Source organism: Megalobrama amblycephala, linkage group LG9 (assembly GCF_018812025.1).
Source record: "Megalobrama amblycephala isolate DHTTF-2021 linkage group LG9, ASM1881202v1, whole genome shotgun sequence".
Classification (NCBI taxonomy): Eukaryota; Metazoa; Chordata; class Actinopteri; order Cypriniformes; family Xenocyprididae; genus Megalobrama; species Megalobrama amblycephala.
The window spans coordinates 38864355-38879528 of NC_063052.1; the positions used below are offsets into that span (position 1 = coordinate 38864355).

The 15174-nt window shown below is 33.1% G+C and overlaps 1 protein-coding gene across 1 annotated transcript in view; it reads left to right on the forward strand.

Annotated features, from left to right (window-relative positions):
- The window catches only part of LOC125275839 (solute carrier family 45 member 4), a 53155-nt gene extending 39282 nt beyond the window's left edge, over nucleotides 1-13873 (forward strand). The window contains exons 4-9 of the mRNA XM_048203137.1: nucleotides 1310-1498; nucleotides 5036-5215; nucleotides 7732-8813; nucleotides 10220-10319; nucleotides 10394-10605; nucleotides 12732-13873. Coding sequence (XP_048059094.1) covers nucleotides 1310-1498; nucleotides 5036-5215; nucleotides 7732-8813; nucleotides 10220-10319; nucleotides 10394-10605; nucleotides 12732-13100 — 2132 coding nt within the window. The 3' untranslated portion in view covers nucleotides 13101-13873. The remainder of the gene's footprint in view (nucleotides 1-1309; nucleotides 1499-5035; nucleotides 5216-7731; nucleotides 8814-10219; nucleotides 10320-10393; nucleotides 10606-12731) is intronic.
- The last annotated feature ends 1301 nt before the right edge of the window (nucleotides 13874-15174 follow it).

A 15174-nucleotide genomic window follows, 5' to 3' on the forward strand; every position in this document is an offset into this window, starting at 1 on the left:
TTTCTTTCAAAATGTAAGTTCCTCTATGAAATTCATTTTCATGTTTTTTAACCCTTTTATGAGAACATATTTGTTTTTCTATCTATATAAAATAACCTTTTGTCAAGTACATCAGTTGATTAATTTATATAAATTCGTAATTGTGAGGAAAAAAGTCACTCTTTTCCCCCTCACAACTGGACGTTATAACACAAATGTGAATTTATATCTCAGAATTCTGAGAAAAGAAGTCTGGATTGCAAGGGGGAAAAAGTCAGAATCGCGAGATGTAAATGTTTTATTCCGTGGCAGAAACAAGCCTCCATATATCTAACTAGGCATATAATAGAATATTAATAACTAAATCAGATAATTCAAGGAAAAAACAAAAGAAAAATCTCAGGAGAGACATTTTTTGCCCTTGCATTTGAAGTGTTTTGTTGTTGCGGGCTGTTTGCATGACTTTCAGGTTTCTTCTTGAATGATGAAGTGTCTGTAGTTGAGCACTAACAGGCCAGCAGAGCTCCTGTCTGATCCGGGAACAATGAAAGTGTATTTTTATTGGTAAGATGGAGGTTTGCCAGGCTTTTAGGGGATTGTTTACCCCATAATGATTTCCACAGCGACATTATTTATGATTCGAATCATGTGAGTGTGTGTGAGAGAGTTATTTGATTAACGTTTAAAGCCTGTTACTCTTACAAACAATCTGCTTTATCGTCTGATCCTATTTTCTTATTGAATCTGGTCATAAGATCATAACTTTGAGTGCCAGCTGTGACTAACCCCAAAACCTACTCGAATCGAGGACGAAGAGGTCGGACACACTGTGTGACCTATAATATGAGTTATTGTAAATATATAAAAAATATTATAAACACAAAAAATATGATTTATGCATTTTAAATTCGTAAATGTTTCTTTTATGTACGACTGTCAAATATGCATTTAGTAGTTCATGTTAAAACTCTGTAATCCAAATGGATGGAAATTTTATATGCATTTCAAATACATTAATCTTAAATAGTTTTTTGAGTCTAAGTGGAGATGCTGGATATTGGATAATGATATCCGTAGCATTAGTATTATCCGCATCGATCCGGTTAGGCTGAATTTCAGGGTTTTTTCTTTCATTAATGAGTAAACTTCTTCTCTAAGTGGGTTTTAATGGTTTATAATGAGTCTTTTATCATATTACCATTAATGCTGTTTTCTGAAAGCAATACGCATAATAATAATAATAAGCAACACTAAACTGCCTGGAACAGCAAGATGCACAGGAAGTGACATCAGATGTGTGATGGTAATGTTGTGTTTGTCCTGTTCTCAGGTCTTCCAGAGCAATACTACAGCCTGACGTGGTTCCTGAGCCCCATCCTGGGCCTCATGTTCACCCCTCTGATCGGCTCGGCCAGTGACCGCTGTACGCTGCGCTGGGGCCGACGACGGCCCTTCATCCTGGCGCTGTGTGTGGGCGTCCTGCTGGGCGTGGCTCTCTTTCTCAACGGCTCACTGATAGGTGAGGAAACTTCAGCATGAAAATGATTATTTATATTCTTAGTACGTGTTGTACATACCTGGTTTTAACATTGATATCATTCCCGAATGCACTTTTTCCTACCGAGGTTTTTTAGATATGTACCGTGGTAATACCTTGTTTTTGTACTATATTCTCTTGACCATGTGTCACATGCTTTGTGTGTGTATCAGCATGAACTCCGTCGGTCTCTATGACATGGGAAAGGACTAGGAACCAGTTCACAGGGAACTGTTTCCTGTTGTGCCCCTTTTTACCTTTCATTGCCTATCTGGAACAACTTCCTGTCTCCACGGCTAGCTTGCCGCGCGCCGACTCCATTGTCAGGAAGAAAGCGTAATACTCACCCTACCGCTGACATACACACAGCTATGAGTCTAGTTAGTTTCCGCCCTCTATGCCTGTTTTTACAGTTTCAAACAATAAATTATAACAATGTTTAAAATAATATTAGAAAGAAATGTATTAGAAATATTTGTTTTTTATTTTATTTAAAAATGTATTTTATTTTATTTTATGTATTTATTTTTATTTGTGCACCACCATGCTAGTATGTTGTGCATGTCACCAAGGCATTGCTATTTTATTTTATTTTATTTTATTTTATTTTATTTTATTTTATTTTATTTTATTTTATTTTATTTTATTTTATTTTATTTTATTTTATATATAACAATGTTTAAAATAATACTAGAAAAAAATGCATTAGAAATATTTATTTTTTATTTTATTTTATTTTGTATATAACAATGTTTAAAATAATACTAGAAAGAAATGTTTTAGAAAGATTTATTTATTTTTATTTTTTTATGCATTTTTATTTTTTTATTTATTTATTTATTATTTGTGCACCACCATGCTAGTTGTTGTGGATGTCACCAAGGCATTGTAATTTTATTTATTTTATTTATTTATTTTTTATTTATTTAATTTAATTTAATTTTATATATAACAATTATTATTAAAATAATACTAGAAATGTATTAGAAAGATTTTTTATTTATTTATTTATTTTTAAATTGTATTTTGTATTTATTTTATTTTATTTATTTCATTTCATTTTATATAACAGTGTTTAACATAATATTAAAAAGAAATGCATTAGAATAATAAATGCATTATTTTATTTTATTTTATTTTATTTTATTTTATTTTATTTTATTTTATTTTATTTTATTTTTGTGCACCACCATTCTAGTATGTTGTGGATGTCACCAAGGCTTTGCTAATTTATTTATTTTAATTATTTTTTTGTTTGTTTGTTTTTAAGTTATTTTTATTTTATTTTTATTTTATTTTTTTGGTTCACCACCATGCTAGTTTTATTTTATTTTATTTTTGTGTTTTGTTTTGTTTTGTTTTGTTTTATTTTATTTTTGTGTTTTGTTTTTTGTTTTGTTTTGTTTTGTTTTGTTTTGTTTTGTTTTGTTGCCAGAATGTTGCTAAGAGGTTTCTGTGGTGTTTTTTAAGTGCATTTCTAGCTGTTGCTAGGGTGTTCTGGGTGGTTGCTAGGTGATTCTTTATTACTAGCCCAAATCAAAAGTCTTCAATGTAAGTCTGGATTTTTTTCTGTTTTTTAATCCAAAATTGAGCACAGCACGTCTCTCCGCAATTAAGAATCATTCATGAATGAAATTCATTCTGCAGCATAAACGGTGTGGGACGAGTGACACACTAAAGTTTCATACTTTGGGTTAAGGTTTATTCAGATCATTGTGAGCAGCAGCGAACACCAATAATTACAGAAATAAAGCACTAAGTGACCCCGTGACCTCAGGCTGTAGCGGCACACATGCTCTATTGTAACTCTGGAAAAGCTCTAAAATAAGCAGAACAATCAATATATGTCTGTGTGTTTTCTCACGCACACACACATGTAACATGGTGCATGTTGTGACAATGTGCCGGATCAAGGTCAGGACACAGAGGTCTGAACCGGGATGTTTGTGTTCCCAGAGGGCTGTGTGTGTGTCAGCGTACATGAAAGTCTGTATGAAATATTGATGAACTGTAAAAGTGCACGTACAATCTGCTGAAAGTGTAATTGTAGGTAGCCATCATTCAAAATATTCACTGCTTTGTGTGTGTGTGTGCGTGTGCTATAAAATACTGTAACTAATATGTTCAACTATCACCAGATCAATTTCTTTGTTTGTAATATGACTTTCGACCTTTGACCTGCGAAGATGTCATTCATGCGTGACTATGGATTATGAAAGAAACATTCATAAAATGGATACTTTTAAAACCTATTTTAATGCATTTTTGTCAAAATAATCTAAAAATTCTCTATTCATTTTTATTTATATATTTCCCGTATATGTTTCAGGCACATTATATGTATTTTTTGAATCCAAAATACCTTAAAGACATAAATACAACTGTTGGAAATGGGTTGTTATTTAATTCATTTATATAATGTATGTTTACCGTGTTGACGTTCACCAATATGATGCAGAAGCTGGTGTTTCTTGCTGCTTTGTTTGTTTGTTTTTAGCCAAAAAGTCTATTAAAGAATGTAAAACTAGGTTTGAATATAACAGACACCATATGACTTTATAAATGAAAGTTATTGGTCCATATAGGTTTAAAATGTTTTCAACTATTATTTAACACATTTAAATACATTAATAATAGTGATATTTTAGTATTATTTATGCATTATTATAATATTTCTTAATATTTTCTAAAATATTAAAATGTTAGTATTTCTTTTGTTTTCAATTTTCATTTTAATTTTAGTTTAAGTTTAGTTATTTTGTTATGTGCTTTTGTCTCATATATTTTTGTTTAAATATATCTATATAGCTTTAATTAATTTTTGTCAGTTTTATTTCTAGTCATTTGAGTACTTTAACTTTCAACTTTTCCAGCTTTTAACTGAGTTTTTTTTTAAGTCACCCTGTAGTCAATAATTTTATCCCTTAAAACTCACTTTTTGATCACCAAAATGGCATATTTAAAAAAAATTTTTCCTTGAAAAATGTTTTCATGCCTTAAATAGCTCAAATGTAACTCTACACCCTTGCCTCATTTAGTATACGCGGTTCTATGAATATGCAAATTAGCCCCGCCTCCACTCACTCACACCAGTTCAGAGATCTACTCGTCGACGTGATTGGTTACAAGGTAGTTTGTGACGTCAGAAACACCAGCGATTTCAAACCATGTTTTTGAGACTGTCTTTTTTTCACTGCAGTTTTAAGGAGAAATTCCTCAACAATGGTGTTGGACTCATGAATTTGCACATGGTTTGTCTTAAAGCATATCAAAAACACCACATAGACATATAAACAACATTAAAAACTTGATTTTCACCACAGGGGGACTTCATCAATTACTTTTTTCCCAGCTTCATTTCAATTTTTAGTTTTAGGTTTAGTTTTAGTTAATCATAGCAACACTGATCCCGTAGATTTTTCCCTCCAAATCAACCAGGAAATTGTTTAAAACTCTCGAATGTCAGATGATCCGTCTCCTAACAAGTAACATAAACCTGTTTCTGTGTGTGTCTCTCAGGTCTTGCTCTAGGAGACGTCCCCAATAACCAGCCGATAGGAATAGTGATGACGGTTTTGGGGGTGGTGGTGCTGGATTTCTGCGCGGATGCGACGGAGGGCCCCATACGAGCGTATCTGCTGGACGTGGCCGACACCGAGGAGCAGGACATGGCCCTCAACATCCACGCCTTCTCTGCAGGTACAACACAGAAAATCCTCATGCATCGCCACTTGTGTCATGAGTCTGGCTGCATTCACACCGCAGATAAATTCGGTTGGCACTCCTCTCTTGAGTTTAATATTGTTTCGCTGTTATTCATACCAGTGACATCTTCAATCTAGGAGCTAGTTCACACCCTGCAAAAAACAAATATTTTCTTACTCAGTGTTTTTGTAAATTAAATGAGTCGTTGCATTAAAAAAGAAAGAAATATACTTAAAGAAATAAATTTAATTCAAAGGGAAAACAAGGTATTTTAAGATATCACAACCATATATGTCTTGTTTTCCAGTACGAATATCTAAACATTCTTAAATCAAGATACAATTACTTGAGAAGGAATATTACTGAAGATATTAAGCCTTGTTTTTTAAAAAATATGTATGAAAATTAAGTGAGTTTATACTGAACCCCTAAGGGGACATGGTGATGGAAAAAATATATGAGATGGGAGGAAAAATTGTATTTCAATGCTTTTACGTTCTCTTGCCAAACTTTTGCATTCCCTCGAGAAACTTTGCATTCGCTCGCAAAACTTTTGTGGAGGAATAAATATATTTCAGTGCAAAGTTTCTCGGGGAACACAAACATTTTGCAGGCAAATACAAAAGCATCGAAGTGTAATTTTTCCCTCCCATCTTTCCCATGTTTTTTCCATCACCATGTCCTCTCAGGACAGCGTAAGCTTATGCTTAAAACAAGAACAAATATCTGCCAAACAATAATCTGATTTGTTTTTCTTGTTTTAAAGAAACTGCCTATTTTGGGGCATCATTAACTATGCACCGATATATAGGTTGCGGCCCCTTTAAATCTCGTGCTCCCTTCCCCCTGGAGCTCATGCTTGCTTTAACCAGCATAAACACAGTTCACACAGCTAATATAACCCTCAAAATGGATCTTTACAAAGTGTTCGTCATGCATACTGCATGCATGCGTCGGATTATGTGAGTATAGTATTTATTTGGATGTTTACATTTGTTTCTGAATGAATTTGATGGTGATCCGTGGCTAAAGCTAACATTACACACTGTTGGAGAGATTTATAAAGAATGAAGTTGTGTTTGTGCATTATACAGACTGCAAGTGTTTAAAAATGAAAATAGCGACGGCTCTTGTCTCCGTGAATACAGTAAGAAACGATGGTAACTTTAACCACATTTAACAGTACATTAGCAACATGCTAACGAAACATTTAGAAAGACAATTTACAAATCACTAAAATATCATGATATCATGGATCATGTCAGTTATTATTGCTCCATCTGCCATTTTTCGCTGTTGTTCTTGCTTGCTTACCTAGTCTGATGATTCAGCTGTGCACAGATCCAGACGTTAATACTGGCTGCCCTTGTGTAATGCCTTGAACATGAGCTGGCATATGCAAATATTGGAGGCGTACATATTAATGATCCCGACTGTTACGTAACAGTCGGTGTTATGTTGAGATTCGCCTGTTCTTCAGAGGTCTTTTAAACAAATGAGATTTATATAAGAAGGAGGAAACAATGGAGTTTGAGACTCAGTGTATGTCATTTCCATGTACTGAACTCTTGTTATTTAACTATGCCAAGATAAATTCATTTTTTAATTCTAGGGCACCTTTAATGTATCTTGGTTTATAGATTTTTTTTATTATTATTATTATTATTATTATTTTTAGATATTTTTAGGTACTGGAAAACAAGACTATCTGCCAATGGGGTAAAAATTCTTGTTTCCTTTTTTGTCTTGTTTTTTTATTATAGAGATAAAAAAAAAAACAATTAAATCAACACTTACTTTTTTCCCTCAAAGTGTCAAAATTTGAGTCTGAAAAATAAACTTAAGATAATTTTTCTGACCCCATTGACAGATATTTTTGCTTGTTTTAAGCATAAACAAATTTAGTTTTGATGCATGTTTTTCAAATAAAAATATGAAAATAATAAAAAGAAATTTGATAAAAATATAAAATACATTTTTGTCAATGACTTCACAAGTAATTTTCCTTCTCAAGTACATGCATCTTGATTTAAGAACGTTTAGATATTTCTATAATTTTTTGCAGAAAGCTGCATTTTCAAAACATCGTTTTCAACTAAAAACGTAAAACTTATTATGCGTATTGGCCGTTCATTTACACGACAACAGTGTTTTTGGGGCCTGAAAATGCAAACTTTTGAAAACGGGTTTCAAAGTGCAAGTTTTTGAAAACCATATCATCATCGTCTCCATGTAAACAACAAAAATGCGAATTTGTGGAAACACTGACGTCATGCGCATGCGTATTATGTGTTCAGTCTATAGGCGCGTGTTTCTTTACAAAGTGACATCGCCATCTACTGGCGTGGCAGCAGAATACAGCGTTTTTAGTCATTCTTGCGGATCCGTGTGAACGAGGATCGTTTTGACAACGTTGTTGTCTGTACGCGAAAAACACAAAGGAAAAACTTTTCTGTTTTTAGTACATGTCGTGTAAACGTTCCCTAAACTGTGCGTGTTGTGTGTTTCAGGGCTCGGTGGAGCAGTGGGTTACGCTCTGGGCGGTCTTGACTGGACGCACACCTTCTTGGGTCGAACCTTCAAGTCTCAAGAGCAAATCCTGTTCCTGTTCGCTGCGGTTCTGTTCACGATCTCCGTGGCTCTGCACCTGTTCAGTATCGAGGAGCAGCAGTTCAGTCCGCAGCAAGACCGTCTGGACGAGGAGGCGGAAACTGAATCCAGCGTTAAAATCGCGCCGCACCATCCCCAGCTGGACATGATCCACGAAGACGAACCCTACGACTATTACGACACGGACAGGCGATCAGAGCGCGAGCTGGATATGGACTTCCTGGACGTGGACATCGTTCGCAGTAAAAGCGACTCCGTTCTGGCTATGGCCGACGCCACGCTGGACCACCTAGACCACGATATGCTGTTCCTGCGCGAAATCGAGCCGTCCATCTTTCAAGATCGCATCTCTTCCTACCACGGGTCGCCGCCGCGCCGCAGCAGCAGCGCAGGGAGTCAGGAGTTGCTGCGCGGACGGTTCAGTCGCTTATCAGCGTTTTTGCAGCAGATGGAAAGCGAGGGAGAAGAAGCTCTGCTTAACAATCAGCTCAACGAATCCAAAGCGCCCAACGGACATCCGACGGACCTCAACGGCCACGGGCCGCCCGGTTTGAAGCCCTCCAGCGCCAGTGCGTCCATGCGCCGCAGACGCCACACTTTCTACCGACAGTCGTCCTGCACTTTCTCCTACTACGGCCGGGTCGGATCCCACCGCTACCGCTACCGGCGCGCCAACGCGGCGTTCCTCATCAAGTCGTCCCGCAGCATGAACGACATCTACGAGATCGAAAAGCGGCAGAAGCAGAGGAACGGGCAGAGAGCGAGGCATCAGAGCGGGAACACCAACTCCAGCGGAGACACGGAGAGCGAGGAGGGCGAGGCCGAGACCACCGTACGACTGCTCTGGATGTCCATGCTGAAGATGCCCAAAGAGCTGCTCAGACTGTGCGTGTGTCACCTGGTCACATGGTTCTCCATCATCGCAGAGGCCGTGTTTTACACCGACTTCATGGGACAGGTCATCTACGAGGGCGACCCTACGGTGAGATCCTGTGTTTTCATAAGACGTGTCTACATTTGAGGAATAGTTCACCACTAAATGATCATTTTATTGTCATTTTATGTAAAAATTTTATTTATTGTCAAGCACCATGAAAGAATCATAAAACTAGTACATACAACTTAAGCACTATATATAGCTTTGAAAAAAATAATATATTTAAAATATATAAATAATATTTATTGATGTATTTATTTTAATAAAAGTTGACTTTTAATTAAAAGACAAGCTGATGATTAAATCATAAAAATGTAAAAGTAAAATTAATTAATTAAAAATAAAAGCAAATAAAATACACTTAAAAAAAGATGAAAAAAATGTTGTAGTAGTAATAATAATAATAATAATAATAATAATAATAATGATAATTAATATTATTACAAATATTTCATCTTCTTTTATTGTGTTTATAATAAGTCATAAAATAATATTTAATGATGTATTTCTGTTTTTTAACTCGAATAAAATCTGATAATTAAATCATTAAAATATAAAATTAAAATAAATTCATTAAAAATAAAAACAAATGCAAAAATTAAATATTTGTTACAATAATAATTATAATTATTTGTGTGATTGTGTTTGTAATAATTATAATATTTATGTGTTTATTTTAAAAAGTTGATTTTTAATTAAAAGAAAATCTGATAATTACATTATAAACATAAAAGTATAATTAATTAATTAATTAATTAATTAAAATTAAAAACAAATAAAATCCACTTAAGAAAAGATGAAAAAATTATTATTATAATAATGATAATAATAATAATTATTATTATTATTATTACAAAGTTTTATATTTTATTGTTTATAATAATAATCATAATACAGTTATATTTATTGATGTATTTATTTTAATAAGCTGACTTTTAATTTTAAAAAAAATCTGATAATTAATTTATAAAAATATCAAATTTAAGATTAATTAAAAATAAAAACAAAATAAACATTAAACGAAGAATATTTGTAGTAATAATAATAATTATTATTATTATTTATTGGTGTGATTGTGTCCATCATAATAATAATAATCATAATAATAAAATATTTATTGATGTATTTATTTTAATAAAAAGCTGATTTTTAATTTAAAGAAATTTGATAATTAAATTATAAAAAATCTATAATTAAAATTAATTGATTAAAATAAAAACAAATAACAAACACTTAATAAAAAAGATGGAATATTTGTTTACCTGTATGTCATGTGACCATTAACCATCACCTGAGAAGCATGAACATGCAAATGTTTTTTAAATTATTGAAATGCTAACTGACAGTGTGTTTTTTAGAGAGCTAAAAAAGAGAGAGTGAAATTATGTAGTTTCTCTGACATCAATTGGAAAGGTTACCTGAATATAATGTGTGTAATGTGTTCCCCGTAGGCTCCGCTGAACTCCACGGCCCTTCATAACTACCACAGAGGGGTTCAGATGGGCTGCTGGGGGCTGGTGATTTACGCCGCCACCGCTGCCATCTGCTCAGGTGCGTATCCTGAAACTAGATCTGCTGCCGTCTGATCAGATCAAGTCTAATTCTTCATTTCTTTTGTGACGCAGCTTTACTGCAGAAGTACCTGGATAACTTTGACCTCAGCATAAAGGTCATCTACATCCTGGGCACTCTGTGCTTCGCGGTCGGTACGGCCGTCATGGCCATCTTCCCAAACGTCTACGTCTCCATGGTGATGATCAGCAGCATGGGAATCATCTCCATGAGCATCTCGTACTGTCCGTACGCTTTGCTGGGCCAGTATCACGACATTAAAGAGGTCAGAGTCGCCCGCGCACTCACATTCATCTCTCCGAGACTTTAATCCTGCCGTATTAGAGCTAATCCCGTCACTTGACCTAATCTTTGTCCTGACCGCCGTGACCAGTGTTGAGGGTGACACTTTTACAGGAAACGGGCATTACGTGTCACCAGATTACTTTCTGGGTGTAACGAGTCTCTAACTTGACTACAGTGTTCAGTAGCATGATGACAATTTAGCTATTTAAAAACTAATTAACTTTACCTGTAATCAGTAGTGGTATAGCATGTAATTTTAAATATTTAATTTTAAATATAAATTTTTATAATATTTTAATATTTAATATTCTAGAAATTTAAATAAATTATAATTTAATTAATAATAATATAATTTATTTTTATTTAATTAAATTTGTTTAAATAATCAGAATTTTTCTCTTCCATGTCATACAATTAAAATAAATTAATGAAAAATAAAAACAAATAACAAACATTTAATAGAAATATTTGTTTTCCTTTGTCATGTGACTATTAGCCATCATCAGAGGGAAAAAAATATATATATTTATATAAAATTTGTTTTTAATACATATTTTAAAATATTAAAATATTTAATCAGCAAGAAATTGCAATCCCTATACATTTTCCTGTACATGAGCAAACTGAATAGATGAAATAATGAAAAAATTAAAATAAAAATAATTTATGTAAAACACACATACATTATTTATTCATATATCATTTAAATATATATTTTAGAATATATAAAAATATTTAATCTGATAGAATTGAAATTGCAATCTCTAAATTTAAAAAAAATCTGTCCATCATACAAGAAAACTGAATAGGTAATGCTGCAAATTTTATTTTATTTTATTTATAATTAAATAATTAAATAATTATTTATTTAAATTGTATTTCTTTTATTTTATTAAATCAAAATATTTTTTATCATATATTTAAATGTTTATTTACATGTTTATATACGTATTTAATCTGCTAGAAATTGAAATTGCAATCTCTATAATTAAAATAAATAAATAAATAAATAAATCTGTCCAGCATGCAAAGCAAACTGAATAGGTAATGTAATTAAAATTTTATTTTATTTTTAATAAATAAATATCTTTTTACTAAATTTATCAAATATTTAAATGTGTATGATTAAAAAATTTTACTAAATTGTACAATATAAAAATATTACTAAATTGTGCGCATGCTAGAAATGATCTAATTTTACTAAATTGTGCGCATGATATAAAAATTATCTAATTTTACTAAATTGTGCGCATGATTTAAAAATTATCTCGTTTTACTAAATTGTGCACATGATATAAAAATTATCTAATTTTACTAAATTGTGCGCATAATATAAAAATTATCTCGTTTACTAAATTGTGCACATGATAAAAATTATCTAATTTTACTAAATTGTGCGCATGATATAAAATTATCTCGTTTTACTAAATTGTGCACATGATAAAAATTATCTAATTTTACTAAATTGTGCGCATGATATAAAATTATCTCGTTTTACTAAATTGTGCGCACAATATAAAAATTAGTCATCTGGTTTACTAAATTGTGCGCATGATAAAAATGATCTAATTTTACTAAATTTTCCTTTTCAATATGCATAAATTAAAAGAATTACAACAAATGCTGCCATGATGTATGCATTTGATTCTACTTCACAGGTTATTTAAAATGTATTATTAGTTAATGGATTTTCTCTCAATCACAGCCTTCTTAGAGCAGCTCATGCAATGCAAGTTTTACTGGTGAATCTAAAGGTGCAAATACTCTGATATCTGTTGTATTCTCCTCCTGAATCATTATTCATCTGAATAAACCACTTTCAGAAGTTATTCGCTCAAAACCACTATTTTTTTTTTTAACTGACGTCCTAGTGGAGAACATTATGATTACCAAAAGCTGCCCAGTAATGCCCTCTGAACAGATTTCTGTCAGCTAAGCTGCCCAGTGCAATATCAATCTTATGAATAAATGTTACATTGCTTTAGTTTTTAATGCTGTCTGAGAGTTCTTGAACTGATCTCTGTCAGTGAAACACACACAGCTGCAGGACAGAGAGCAGAAGCACGGGACGTTGAGATGCGACTGACGTGTTTTTGCTGTTTGCAGTACGTCCAGCACAGTCCCGGGAACTCCAAGCGAGGCTTTGGCATCGACTGCGCCATCTTGTCGTGCCAAGTGTACATCTCTCAGATCCTGGTGGCGTCGGCGCTGGGCGCGGTGGTGGACGCGGTGGGCAGCGTGCGGGTCATTCCCATGGTGGCCTCCGGCGGCTCCTTCCTGGGCTTCCTGGCGTCCTGCTTCCTCGTCATCTACCCGGGGTCCAGCGGACAGGGCGACGGGTCGAAGGGCGAGCAGACGAAGGCGCTGACGTCATCTAGTAACAATGGCGTCACAGAGAAGCCCAGCTTCCTCAAGCTCACTCGCAAAGGTGCCGCAACTACAACCTGCAAAGTGGAGTGCGAATCCACACTGTGAATGTGATCAACGGCTAACATTCCCGACGGATGGGCATCAGCTGGAGCAGCTCGCCCGGGTGGGCGGTGTTTTTGTTCGTTTGACTGTATTTGGCCTGGTGTTGCGGGTCTCAGGGCTGCATCTCAGGGCCACCAGGGGGCGACTCTGGGCTGAACTCTTCACCACATGCACTTCCCTTGCACATTTTCATTCTGAGCTCATCCTAAACAAATCTAATGTAAAGAATCTCTAATAGAAGTTCATCGCCCAAAAACTTCTTTTCCTATTTTTGTAACTGATGTCATAGAGGAGGACATTATGATTACCAAAAGTTGCCCAGTGCAATAATAACAGTTGTTTCGTTATAATGGCTTTATTTTAGTCGTGTTATGCAGGTGAAAGGGTGAATCTCACGAATAAATGCCATATATTCATATCTCGAGAAAAATACCAGAAATTCTAGTTGCGTTTGCAGAAAATGAAGGCAATTTTGAGAAACGTTAACATTTTTCATTGTAACTTTGACTATTTATAATAACATAATAATCCATTGCTGAAAAGTGAAATTATGGAAAACTTACAGATACAGTTACAGATATTTTTTTTTTTTTTTTGCTTGTTGCTTTTAAAAGCAAAAAGCTAAATATCAGCTAGAAGCTGAAGTTGCAGTTGCAGTTGTTTATGGCCACAAATTAACAATTTGTTCCCTCGTTTTACTAAATTGTGCGCACAATATAAAAATTAGTCATCTGGTTTTACTAAATTGTGCGCATGATAAAAATGATCTAATTTTACTAAATTGTGCGCATGATATAAAAATTATCTCGTTTACTAAATTGTGCGCATGATATAAAATTATCTCGTTTTACTAAATTGTGCGCACAATATAAAAATTATCTAATTTTACTAAATTGTGCGCATGATATAAAAATTATCTAATTTTACTAAATTGTGCGCATGATTTAAAAATTATCTCGTTTTACTAAATTGTGCGCATGATATAAAATGATCTCGTTTTACTAAATTGTGCGCACAATATAAAAATTATCTAATTTTACTCAATTGTGCGCATGATATAAAAATTATCTAATTTTACTAAATTGTGCGCATGATTTAAAAATTATCTCGTTTTACTAAATTGTGCACATGATATAAAAATTATCTCGTTTTACTAAATTGTGCACATGATATAAAATTATCTCATTTTACTAAATTGTGCGCATGATAAAAATGATCTAATTTTACTAAATTGTGCGCATGATATAAAATTATCTCATTTTACTAAATTGTGCGCACAATATAAAAATTAGTCATCTGGTTTTACTAAATTGTGCGCATGATAAAAATGATCTAATTTTACTAAATTGTGCGCATGATATAAAAATTATCTAATTTTACTAAATTGTGCGCATGATTTAAAAATTATCTCGTTTTACTAAATTGTGCACATGATATAAAAATTATCTAATTTTACTAAATTGTGCGCATAATATAAAAATTATCTCGTTTACTAAATTGTGCACATGATAAAAATTATCTAATTTTACTAAATTGTGCGCATGATATAAAATTATCTCGTTTTACTAAATTGTGCACATGATAAAAATTATCTAATTTTACTAAATTGTGCGCATGATATAAAATTATCTCGTTTTACTAAATTGTGCGCACAATATAAAAATTAGTCATCTGGTTTACTAAATTGTGCGCATGATAAAAATGATCTAATTTTACTAAATTGTGCGCATGATATAAAAATTATCTCGTTTACTAAATTGTGCGCATGATATAAAATTATCTCGTTTTACTAAATTGTGCGCACAATATAAAAATTAGTCATCTGGTTTTACTAAATTGTGCGCATGATAAAAATGATCTAATTTTACTAAATTGTGCGCATGATATAAAAATTATCTCGTTTACTAAATTGTGCGCATGATATAAAATTATCTCGTTTTACTAAATTGTGCGCACAATATAAAAATTATCTAATTTTACTAAATTGTGCGCACAATATAAAAATTAGTCATCTGGTTTTACTAAATTGTGCGCATGATAAAAATGATCTAATTTTACTAAATTGTGCGCATGATAT